Source organism: Branchiostoma floridae, chromosome 3 (genome assembly GCF_000003815.2).
Source record: "Branchiostoma floridae strain S238N-H82 chromosome 3, Bfl_VNyyK, whole genome shotgun sequence".
Classification (NCBI taxonomy): domain Eukaryota; kingdom Metazoa; phylum Chordata; class Leptocardii; order Amphioxiformes; family Branchiostomatidae; genus Branchiostoma; species Branchiostoma floridae.
In genome coordinates, this window is record NC_049981.1 from 9,597,444 (window position 1) to 9,609,525 (window position 12,082).

At 42.1% G+C, this 12,082-nt stretch overlaps 1 protein-coding gene across 4 annotated transcripts; it reads left to right on the forward strand.

The window, feature by feature from the left end:
- The first annotated feature begins 347 nt into the window (after positions 1-347).
- On the forward strand, positions 348-11,741 carry LOC118412489 (L-tryptophan decarboxylase cnsB-like). Of its 4 annotated transcripts, none has more exons than XM_035815376.1 (11): positions 365-645; positions 5,160-5,354; positions 5,706-5,856; positions 5,899-5,970; positions 6,384-6,527; positions 7,003-7,186; positions 8,238-8,394; positions 8,724-8,940; positions 9,473-9,635; positions 10,290-10,396; positions 11,019-11,741. In XM_035815376.1, the coding sequence occupies exons 2-11, from the start codon at positions 5,166-5,168 to the stop codon at positions 11,291-11,293; spliced, it is 1,659 nt and encodes a 552-aa protein (XP_035671269.1). In that variant the 5' UTR covers positions 365-645; positions 5,160-5,165; the 3' UTR covers positions 11,294-11,741. The 4 variants fall into 4 exon arrangements, with proteins under 4 accessions (XP_035671267.1, XP_035671269.1, XP_035671268.1 ...); XM_035815377.1 differs by having other exon boundaries at positions 368-645; positions 5,706-5,772; XM_035815374.1 differs by having other exon boundaries at positions 348-645; positions 5,706-5,970.
- The last annotated feature ends 341 nt before the right edge of the window (positions 11,742-12,082 follow it).

The following is a 12,082-nucleotide window of genomic DNA, read 5'->3' on the forward strand; positions in this document are numbered from 1 at the left end:
TTAGTTGAATAATCGTATTTGTGTTTACATCTACAATATCATTCATTCTTAAACACGTACTGATAGCCTGTAAATAAATATTGATGGTCAAACGATAACTATGTAATTCAACGATATAGTTATCCCATTTAGCTATATGAAAATAAACCCATTCACTGTAGACACCTGAAAAGCAATAAAAATGTATATTCCTCTTTTTTTAGATTAACCAACTATACCTGAACCAATACAATCCTACGTTTTCACCATCAAAAAAAAGCAAGAAGACAATTCTATATGCTAGACAACAACGCAAGAGCTCATGTGTCTGTTTGCAAACATGTCTTTTTTTAGAGATGTACTTAGCTCTATTGGGAAAAACTGTACTCTGAAGGATTTTATTCCATGCTAAAAGTTCTTCTACTTCGAAAGCCGGTTTGATCCCCCTCCGACCCGTAACTGCATGCCGAGGGCTAATTGCATAACCATAAGTTGAAGTCATGACACAGAAAATGCCTTCGGGATCGAAGGGTCCAGGTGGGGCATCTTTACAAACAAGTTGTCTGCACTTCAGCATCTAGCCGGTAGCACTCTCCCAGTAACACCTGTACCGACAACACAAACGCCAGGCATTTCCTCCAACACTTCGTTACCTCTACTCCAAAAGTAAGTTCACAATTCTCGATCTATCTACCATTCCGGGGTTTTAAGGTTCTCGGACCCATCTAACGTTTTAGACCGAAAGCTTCTTGTGTAGACTGCTGTAATAGTAAAAAGGTAAGTATGATACATGTAATGTTATATGACTTTGTACTTTGTACTGTGAACGTCTTTAAAGTTGATCATATTTTTTTTCTCTATGTGCCGGGTGTTGGGTACTGCCTCTGTGAACTTTTCTCATTGAGTTTTCTCAGCGAATGCCCACACATGCTAGCCCCGTGGCCGGCAGTCAAGTGACCCAGTAAAAAAAGACATGGCCAGCAAAGGTGTAATACGGGCCCAAAAAAAAGACGATAAAAGGCCCCAGAGAGCCTGCTATGGAGGCTACACAAATGCCCACTCTGGAGTTGTCCGTGCTGCACGGACCTATTTTTTTGCTCGGAATATGTCCACGCTGTGCTTCCATGTATTAATCCTGAGTTTCAATCCAACCCATCGATGGAGACTCGGATCCAAGGGTTAAGGGCTTTGGTTGGGGAAGTGAAATACGGGGGTAATTTTGGAGACTGCTTGGATTTTTCTCTCTCCGACCCAACCAACCAACTTGTTATGTCAACATGAAGAAGTATCGACACTCTATTGCGCGACTTCGACGCGGAAACCCATCTAACTCATATATGGATGAACCATTGAGTGCTATCCCCTAATGCGGTATTCTTCAAGCAGAGGTTTTGTCGCGCGGACAGTAGTGGCCGGGATTTTTACACGCTCAGCCCCTCGAGCGAGCCGGTAAAAATCCCGGCAACTACTGTTCCCGCGCCCGACCTCTGCTTGAAGAATACCAAAGCGGTAGGTTAATAACAAACACACACAGGCAAGCGAAACTAAACTGCTTCGGCACATAGACTTGCAAAAACGTCATCTCACTCTGCTATACACAACACAAACTGAGAAACAAAATCTATGACAGAACGACACCAAACAGGGCCGGGAAACGCTGTCCCATACTACTAGACTACTAAGTACATCCTTCAAAAATAATGCCAGTTGTTTTATAACAAGCTCATTTTTTTCACCAAATGAGATTTGACACAAAGGTAAAGGGATACATTTTCTTGAGACTTGAAATATCTCAATATTTGTTGTCTAGATTATCTACAATGACTGATTGAGTTGTTTTTAAATTGACCACACCCTTGGAAGTCCGCCGGGAGCTACTTACCAGCGCAATTATAGTGTACTTAAAAAATCCCTGACCAACTTTTAGCTATTGTATTAGACTGAAACTGCAAATATATAAAATGCATATCTCTTAAACAGCCATATGCTTATTTTCACTTTTGAAATCCAGTCAGGTTTTATTTTTTCGTTGTTGTTGTGGAGTATGAGTCACGTATTCGGCTACGAGTCCAAATGCCATTAATACCTCGCTTCATCTTAAGGCCACAACAAGTAAATTTTATGGATGGCATCCTAAGCAGATGAGATAGCGCGAAAAAAAACAAGATGGGTAAATTTTCAAAATAGGCACCATAAACGTCATTACAAGATTTGAAGTGACAAAACGTGGCATCACAACTAACAAGGCATTCATTCCTGTATTAACGAAGTGAACTAGCGTAGTAAAAGTGATACTACTACTAGTGTGGTACACTGTTATCACTTGCCAAACTGGCAACTACAGATCACTACAGTCATGGATGCCATATTGGTGGCACGTTTACAACTATCCAACAAGTTTCGCTTTTGCAACTACAGTCATGGCTACTTCCCTAATGTCATTTATACAAGTATGATTATTAGGCTACAACACAACACGTTTGTCTATTTTGGTCCATCTGACCATCCCCGAAGAGGACAATTTTTTTCTGAAATCAGGCACAAATTAATGAGCGCGCTGATGCCATCCATAGAATTTATTTGCTGTGGCCTAACAGCTGTAAAAGAGGGGATCGATATGCAATCTATGGAGACGTCTATCATTCTAAATGTGTGATTTCAGCTTGCTACAGAAAAATTGTAAGTTGGTCAGATGTAGAGGAACTAATCTTCTGACAGACGTCCAGAAATTAAGTCAAAAATTTTGAAATTAACTCAGTCTCTCATAAAAACTTGCACAACAAATTGAGATATTTCAATCTCAAGAAGATATATCCATTTACCTTTGTGCCAAATTCAGTCATCTCATTTGATGAAAAAAATGAGCTTGTTATAAAATTCACCGATGACATTACTTTTGGGATTGTAGCCCAGCAAGGACCATTGTAGCCCAACCTTCAGCCTTCTCCGATTATTTGTAACAAGACATAAATTTATACCATATCTGTATCTGGAACGTTACATAAAATAAATGCCTGTCGGCATAACAATCCTGCTTCGCAGACACGTGGCTTTTCGAAAATCATAGTTTGCTTTTCTTGTGATGATATGCTATCAAGAAAAAATGCCATCAGACAAAAATCATATCATAAACATTATATCATAAGCCTGCCTTTCTGTTCGAGTTTTCCCTATGGTTACGGCTATGGTAAACTGACCCAAGACAGGCGATCGCGAGAGATGAGATCTGATCTAACATCCATTGGCATAATACCGGTCGGTTTACTGCAATTTCTCAAGCAATGCTAATTTGGCAAATGATCAACGCATCATTTTCTCCAGTTACATGTTGCTGTTACAGCTTACCTTTGCCACTTCTTCTGCGTAAATTATTTTGTCTCTCTGGTCCTGCTAAAAACATAATATCGTAATTGGAACACACCGCGGAATTGCACGGAGAACGGGCGCGTGGTTGGAAGGGGGTGCACTATACCGGTCGAACGAAACACGGCACAATTAACTGCCGCTATGTACCTTTATTCATCCTCTGTTGTTCCTTTCTTTCCTGTTAGTAGTTGCACAAAACAAAAATCTGCATGAGCATACAAAAAGTCATGAGAAAATGGGCGTATACTGACAAGAATTTTCATTCAATTTTGGTCCGTCACAACCGCTATGACGTAAAACTTTACTGCTGGCCGTAGCATTAAAAATGGCGGGAAAATGGCGGCGTACGTTCAATTTGACCCATTCAGCCGTAGATCCGGGCTATTATGCAACGGTTCCTCACACTTTTACACGAGTTGTAGGTCACCAAAAGAAATTCAAGATTGCTGTTGAATCATGCTCGTCTTGTGCCGTGAGCACATGTGATTATTATCTACAAATCTGGCGATGAACGTGACAGTGTGTTTGTCCCACGACGAGCTCGCCTGCCCCGAAAATGACCTGAAAACTTTTGGCCTTGTTGTCTTCGAATGCATTGTTATCGATGCTTTGTAAATTATGTATTGGACACCTAGATGTCTGAAGTGTGCATACCTCAGAAATAACTATTGTTGCATGTGTAGATCTCTTTAAGTTCCACTATTTTTAATCGACCGGTATAAGGCTTATGACCGGTATTATGCCAATGCATGTTAATTATTAACCCACGTGTATGTAGCCATCAAATACATGCATCACCTGTGCGTGAAACTGGATCTGCCACGTGGAAAACATTGCCTTAAAGGCAGGCTCTTCTACGGGCGCTTGTTCTCGGGTTGCTTCAGTGAACAGTTGTAACTGATATAGTTTCCTTTTTCGTCAACATCGACAATATCAGGGGAAACTAGAATCATGACCACATGCTAAAAATCTATGAATCTTTAAATTCATCAGTAGAAAAAAAAATGGCCGTAATGTCTGCTATGGGGGCAATAAAAATCGTACGACGATGGAGAAACTTTGAACATGTTCAAAATCCATTTCAGCTCTATTTTCGTCATAGGAGGCTCCCCGATTTACTATGATTTACCTGCGATTGATGCAGGTACGCTCTTATGACCTCATCGGACGATGCGCTACGATCTTTGTGACAACGGTTTTATATAATATTTTTATTTAAACCATTGCTTCCGATTCTTCCCCGACTTACGACGTACTGCGCTTATACCAAGCATAAAACCTCCATCGCAGTCAATCGTACGATTCTTGTGACCGGGGCCTAAGGAAGATGACATTGTCAGAACAGACAGAAATGTCAGACAGTTGTGTGATAACAGAAATACTTCGGAACCACTAGAGCAACATATTTTTGACTACCTGTTGTATTCGTGCTTGTTGATTTCGGAATAAACGCCACAGTTAGTGTGCCATTGAGCCTCCGTCTGGTGAGATTAAGTCTTACTGAGGTGGCCCAATGTGCTTGAATCGTTCAAATGCAGTCCCGTTCCTCGTCCCTAGACATTAGAACAATTATGTGCCCTGTGTCAGTTTCCCCCGTGATGTTTGTCCCGTAGTGAGAGTGCGGGTACATTCGTAACTAGACTTGAACTTGAACAAGTCCTACCACTGTGGGTAAGTGAAGACCGTTACACGAATAGTTGTGAACGCACAAACATACAGGAAACCGAAAAAGATACCTCCATTTTCGCGGGGATAACTACTTTCTGGATGGGTCTCTAATGCCTTGTTTGATTGTTCCAGATCACCACAGAGAGATCACCATGTCCAGTGAAGTAGTCTTTGACTTTGACTATCTAACTCGTCTGGAGGACTCTTCCAGGAAACTGGAGTCCTCCCCGCAAGAACGATTCGAGATGATGCTAAAGGCCCAGAGGGAGGTAGACACCTACCTGGAGCAGCTGAACCTGGACCATCCCATGGGATGGGTGATACCGCCTGAAGAAACACAGGTAAGTCTGGAAGGGTCTCAGGGATTTCCCTGTAGCTCAAGTGGTAGCAGCTTCACAATTCAGCCCATAATTGTTTCAACTACTAAACTCATCAAAAAAGTTCCAGCCAATCGTATCTCTAATTTATTTTAATATAATATATTAATTTATTAAAAGTTTTGTGTTATATGTCATCAAAAAGCTTGTTTACTGCCCTTTACAATGATATCCCATCTTCCTAGCATGTGCACCAGGTTGCCACTTAATAAGTGAGCATGTCATAAAAACAGTGCTGTCATTTTGCATGATCGTATGTCAAGTGTACCTTGAGAATGAACTGAACTATTGGTTCCTTTTCTTTTAAAACCCTAGGTGCAGTCAGATCTGGGCCAAGACAAGCTGGTACAGTCGGGTCCGGGCCAGGCACAGTCGGGTCCGGGCCAGGCACAGTCGGGTCCGGGCCTGGCACAGTCGGGTCCGGGCCAGGCACAGTCGGGTCCGGGCCAGGCACAGTCGGGTCCGGGCCAGGCACAGTCGGGTCCGGGCCAGGCACAGTCGGGTCCAGGCCAGGCACTATTGGACCAGGAACCTCATGAGACAGAGCCTCTCCCCATACCGGAACATGGCATTGGTATAGGTAAGCCTGAAAAAAACAACCTGGATGAACGCTACTTTATAAGCATTCGGCTGTGGCTGTTTTTAGGCATTTTTGTTCGGCTTTCCATTTTTTGTCTGCTGACCACAAAGAAAGGGACACAACAGAAATGCCTGAAAACATGTAAAAAAAAAACACAGCCGGAGGCAAACCTTACTGAGCTACAAGAGTAGACCAACTCATCTTATTGTAGTGGTTGTCTTTTAATGTACTGTAGACCCTCAGAGTCTGGGAGTCGTACAACTTATATTCTTAGTGTTGTATCAATCGACTTTCTCTGACAGTCTTAAATCCACCAGTGTTGGTCTATTAGCTTATTTGTTTGTTTGTGTGTTTGTTTAGGATGTGGCACACACGTTTCTAATGAAGAGGTCGCTTGCCTTTTCCCTCCACAGACAAAGTGCTTCGAGACTTCAGCCGCATCGGCGATCAGATGGAACGAGAGGGTCACCCCGGTCACATGGCGTACGTACCGGGCAACTCCACTGCCCCGGCCGCCATCGGAGACTTCTTAGCTGCCTCCTTTAATCCATACTCACGTAAGATCAGGACGAGATTCTGCTTTGTTAAAGCTTAATGTAAAGCTTGGAAAGAAGGTACATTATTAATACTGTCCAATGTATGATGCAAAGAGATGTATAAGGTTGAATTTCATTTTCATTTGGAAGCTTCACAATCAAGTCTATTAGCCACTTTCTCTACAGGGGAATACTTCTGAAGCAAAATAGCTATGAAAGTAGATGCTTCAGCTACAAGACCAACTGACTTTAATTGGTCTTCTCATTATCTCCCGAAAATGGTAACATTAGATTTCAGGGACTGAAAACGATTATTTTTAACAATAATGTACAAAAGTTGGCATTTTTGCATAGGATAAAAACCACCAATTTCTATGCAAAAACAACTGATGCTGTCAGAAAAATCTTGGATGTATCAGTTATGAGACTTTAAATATCAGTCATGTGTTGCACGACTGTCATTTACTCCTCTGCCATTCTCTCTGTTGCTCTAAAGTCAACGTCGCCTCCTGTCGAAGAGCAGTGAAAATGCAGCAGGTGATCGTGCAGTGGGTGGGACGGCTTTTCGGGTACCCTGACACGTGCGCCGGGAACCTGACGTCAGGGGGTACTGTGGCTACCATGGTCGCCATGGCAACGGCCAGAGACAAGAAAGTGCCATCAAGTCAAGACTACCACAGGTGATATCTTAGAATACCACAGGTGTCATTCTTAGAAATATCTGCGGCAAATGAAACTCCTCTGCCAGTTAAACTCCCTCCCAATACATTCAAATGGTTTCCTTAGTAACTTTTATATGTATATTATAGATTACTGATTTTCTATTGTCTTTGATGCCACTGTTGTTTAGGCACTCTAATTGTACTGATATTTTGGCGTGTTTTTTAATACACCGTATTTATTCATTTTGTGGATATACAGTACATTTTCTGGTGAATACAGAAGCACTTAGTCAATATGATACTGATTCTTATACCACAGCAAGATCTGATTGGAGATTACTTAAGTCCCTCTTGCAAACATCTTTGAAATGCGGATGTGGCCGTCCGGTGTTCTCTTTCCTGAGATCAGTTCTCCATAAGAGAAGGTCTCAGACTTTGGTGATTCTGCCATCCTCCATGCGACGGACGTGGCCTCAGGCAAGCCAGTGTGGTCTGCGTTGTCAGAAGGGTGAACACGGTTGGAATGCCAGCACCAGACAGCACTTCAGCATTGGTTTAACCTTTGCGCCAGGGACCGCTATAAGGGAGTGACTCTCGGGCAACACAAGTGCAACATTAACTTGAGGTTTATTCCAGCATGGCCGACATAGTCGGTGGTCGATGGTAGGACTGCGGTACCACATTATCCGTGACGTAATCACTTGTGGGATTGTGGACCATACCACTTACAACATGGGTGGAAGTCTAAACCTAACTATAACATAGTGGCATTGTCCTTCGATGATATGCCCAGGATGTGACGAATACACTACACCATACAGCAATAAAATGACTTTCTCTCCGATTCACACAAAATCAAAGTTTCAGAGTAGGAGAATACAAGCTGGCCCAAGGGTGGTGGCCCAAACCAACTATAATAACCAACTATACATATAAATGGTGTACCTGGATGTCTAACCTGCACCGACCTTTAATTGTCCCTTTTACTTTCCTTTCCTTTTCCTGCACCAGTCTTGGAAACATTGCAACTGTATCTCAATTTAAGTCTTCGTATTTCTCCTTCAAACAGGTGTGTGTTATACGTGAGTGAACTGACACACGACGGTGTCGCCAAATGTCTGTCCACCCTGGGGATGCGGGAGGCCATGGTCAGAAAGGTGCCGGTGGATGGCCGGTACAGAATGGACGTCAACTTGTTGCGCAAGTTCATTGAAAATGATGTGCAGGTTTGAAGCTCACAGGCATGTTTGGTGCGGGATTTAGAAAGGTTCAAGCGGTGAAAAGGTCAGAGATTTACTTCAGGTCTGCCTAAACACCTCAAACTACCTCAAATGACCTCAAACAACTCTAATATGCAGTGTACATGGGGCAATGACCTTGTGCGATGCCATGGATACATGGTTTGTATTTATAAATTTAAAAAAACGCAGCAAGTCCTAACTATTCACCAGTTTTCCACAGTTCCTGACCAGCTTCTGCTGTATACACCTGTGTGATAGAAATGTTGTTTCCCCAGATAATTTCTAGCTCAAACGACCCTTTCTTTTGTTCCCAGAACAACCTGCTCCCGTTCCTCGTGGTGGCGACTACAGGGACGACCGACGTGGGCTCCGTGGATCCCGTTCCCGCCATTCGAGCCGTCGCCACACAGTACAACATGTGGCTGCACGTGGACGCCTGCTACGGAGGATTCTTCGTGCTCTGTAACTCCGCCAAACATCTGTTTGAAGGGGTGGAGACAGCCGACTCCATTGCCGTGGATCCTCACAAGGGTACTTTCTGTCATTCATTTATTCATCCATCCATCTATCCACCCATCTGTCCTTCCATCCATCCATCCATCCATCCATCCACAAATCCATCCATCCATCCATCCATATATCCATCCCTCCATCTATCCACCCATCTGTCCTTCCATCCATCCATCCATCCATCCATCCATCCATCCACCCATTTGTCCATCCATCCGTCCTTCCGTCCAACCACCCACCCATCCATCCATCCATCCATCCATCCATCCATCCATCCATCCATCCATCCATCCATCCATCCATTCATCCATCCATCCATCTATCCATCCATCCATCCTTCTCTTTCTCCATCCATCCATCCATCCATTCATCCACCCACCGACCCATCCCTCCCTCCCTTCCTCTCTCTCTCCATCCCATCCCATCCCATTGATCGATCCATCCATCCATCCAATCATTCCCTCTGAATCCTTCCTCCATATATTCTTCATTCATTCACACAGGTAAAATTTACTTGTCTCAGATTGATAATTAGTATGACATATCCTACTAGGTCTGTATGCTCCATTTGGAACCGGCCTAGTCCTCGTGCAAAATGGTGCCTCACTGCGTGACTCCAACACCCGCCATCATGGAAGCTACATGCAAGACCAGAGGACCAACCCAGAAGACTGGAACCCCGAAGACTTGACATTTGAGCAGAGTGCACACTTCAGGTAAAACCAATTGTTAAAAGCGCCTCTTTTGAATTAATGCTGTACTGCAGAAATACATATAAGAGATATACAAGAGATCGCTTTTTACCTTTGTCGTATTCGATGACTAATATGATGTTTATGCAAATGATGTTTGAATAAGCAGATCAGATTACTAACTTGTAGATTAAGCATTTGACTATCAGCTGCTTTTTGCCTACCACTGTGTCACTTTGACCTCTTAAAAGGAGGATATCTGAACAAAGGAACATCAGATTTCCATGGTATATTTGTCTGACAATAAAATGCAAATTGTACAAATTAGGGCTTAATTTGCATAATTTATGCCGAAAATCTATCATTGCAGTACTTCCTGTAACAGAACTTCGATAAATGTTTCATGTAATGTAGGGCAGGTGAAACATTCACAGATAACAGTGATGCAAATAAGGTCTTAATTTACATAACTTATTCAAGTGCCATAATTCTTCTAAGTGGTGAATGATAGTAATTTCTTTGTAACTTATAAGTTACTTAAATCTGTAACTGCGAAGTTACTTAAATCTGTAACTGTGTAAGTCATTTTCATGATTGAAATGTTTCAAGGAGGTATGAGGTCTCAGAGCTCTTGTTTTGCTTGTGCACGGAGTATAAAGGTTTCTTCATGTTACACAGAGCCCCGAGGGTGTGGCTGCCTCTTCAGCTGTACGGAGTCGCGACTTTCCGAGATGCACTCCAGGAGAAACTGGAACTGGCCAAGTACCTGTACCTCCGACTCAAATGTAAGTATATCAACCTAACTTAACATATGTTGTCAATTAAATGCACTGATTAGTCATACTTGATAATGCAAGGAGGTTAAAAAAGAATATGAAACCACTCAATTGAGTGTTATTTGCAGAGACTAACAGTAAATGTCAGTTGTTGCCCGGATGAATATGAAACCACTCAATTGAGTGTTATTTGCAGAGACTAACAGTAAATGTCAGTTGTTGCCCGGATGAACTTTAGTACTGTACTTACTGAGGAACTTGAAGAAGAGTGAAAAGAAGCTGATATCAAGTGCTTGGCACTGTAATGCTTCAGTAAGGCAGTAACAGCTGATTTACTGAAAAAGTACTGAAATTATACTGTTAGTAATTATACTCTGTTAGTAATTATACTGTTAGTAATTATACTGTTAGTAACTGTACTGTTAGTAATTATACTGTTAGTAATTATACTGTTAGTAACTATACTGCTAGTAATTATACTGTTAGTAATTATACTGTTAGTAATTATACTGTTAGTAATTATACTGTTAGTAATTATACTGTTAGTAATTATACTGTTAGTAATTATACTGTTAGTAATTGATCAATACAACAGTATATTTTCAGTACTGACGGTTTCCTAACTCCACAGGCCAACCACATATACAAGTCGTGGAGCCAGTTCTGTCCACCGTCCTCTTCCGTATTCCCGGCGCGAGCGACAACATCAACCGCAGCCTCCTGGAGGAGATCAGCGCCGACGGACGATTCTTCGTCTCGACCACGACAGTGAAAGGCACTCTGTACCTGCGAGCATGTATCTTCTGCTACAGGACCCACCGACAACACCTGGACGTCTTCATCAACAAAGTCAAGAAAGCCATTGTCAAGATGGAATTGGAATGGGAGTTTTGTTATGCGGGGTGAAGCTTCGTAAAGATTCATTGTAAAACCAAACTGCATGCACAAGGAGGTTAAGAATTCTTAGTAGAGGGTTAGTACGCAGCTAAGTGTGTTGTGGGTAATGGAGTACTCAGGTATGTCAAAGGTGAAGCCCAAAACTTATGCTCGAACTGTCAAAGTATTAGCAGATATGTGGCGGAAAATATTGAATGTGTATTTTTTGCAACCTTCATGCCGTTATTATGAATTCTATGATTTTGGTATTGGCTGGGCTGGAACCTTTGGTGATGCTTGCAATAGTGCCATCTACTGGTTATTCTTAGTATTGCATAAGACTGAAATACATGATCGTACCAAGGACGATATAACGTCCTTGATCGTGCACACATGCTACAAATCTGACATGTTCAGGTTGGACTTCCTTTGTGAAAATAAATATTAAAGCTTTTACTACAGCTTTACGTGTACAGTTGTATTCAGCTCTTTTTGCATTATGGTTTAATAGGGCATTAAAAAAAACAGTTTCTTCCACACCGAATATCATATCCCAAGCTTCAACGATGTATCTCAAAGGTCTGACCGTCTCCAAAACCATATTGCTTGAGTAACTGCTTTTTGGTTCATGATAGCACAACAGTTTCCATTATATTGAATGAATGAAGACCTTTATTATGCTCTCTAACAAGCTAAGTACAGGTCAAGGTGAATAGAATACAGTTCCTAGTGTGTTTATAAATACAATTGTCGTAAGGATTAATCTCCAAGCAGATCTTGCTGTGGCAAATGGGAAGGAGTTTAGCCGGCAGAGGAGTT

What these genes read in the sequence shown, in the direction of transcription:
- LOC118412489 (XM_035815374.1), top strand. Translation starts at nt 5,166, where the DNA reads ATGTCCAGTGAAGTAGTCTTTGACTTTGACTATCTAACTCGTCTGGAG. An exon ending in CTCCTTTAATCCATACTCAC is followed by an intron (nt 6,528 to 7,002) that starts GTAAGATCAGGA and finishes GTTGCTCTAAAG; the next exon opens with TCAACGTCGCCTCCTGTCGA. An exon ending in TGCCGTGGATCCTCACAAGG is followed by an intron (nt 8,941 to 9,472) that starts GTACTTTCTGTC and finishes ATATCCTACTAG; the next exon opens with GTCTGTATGCTCCATTTGGA.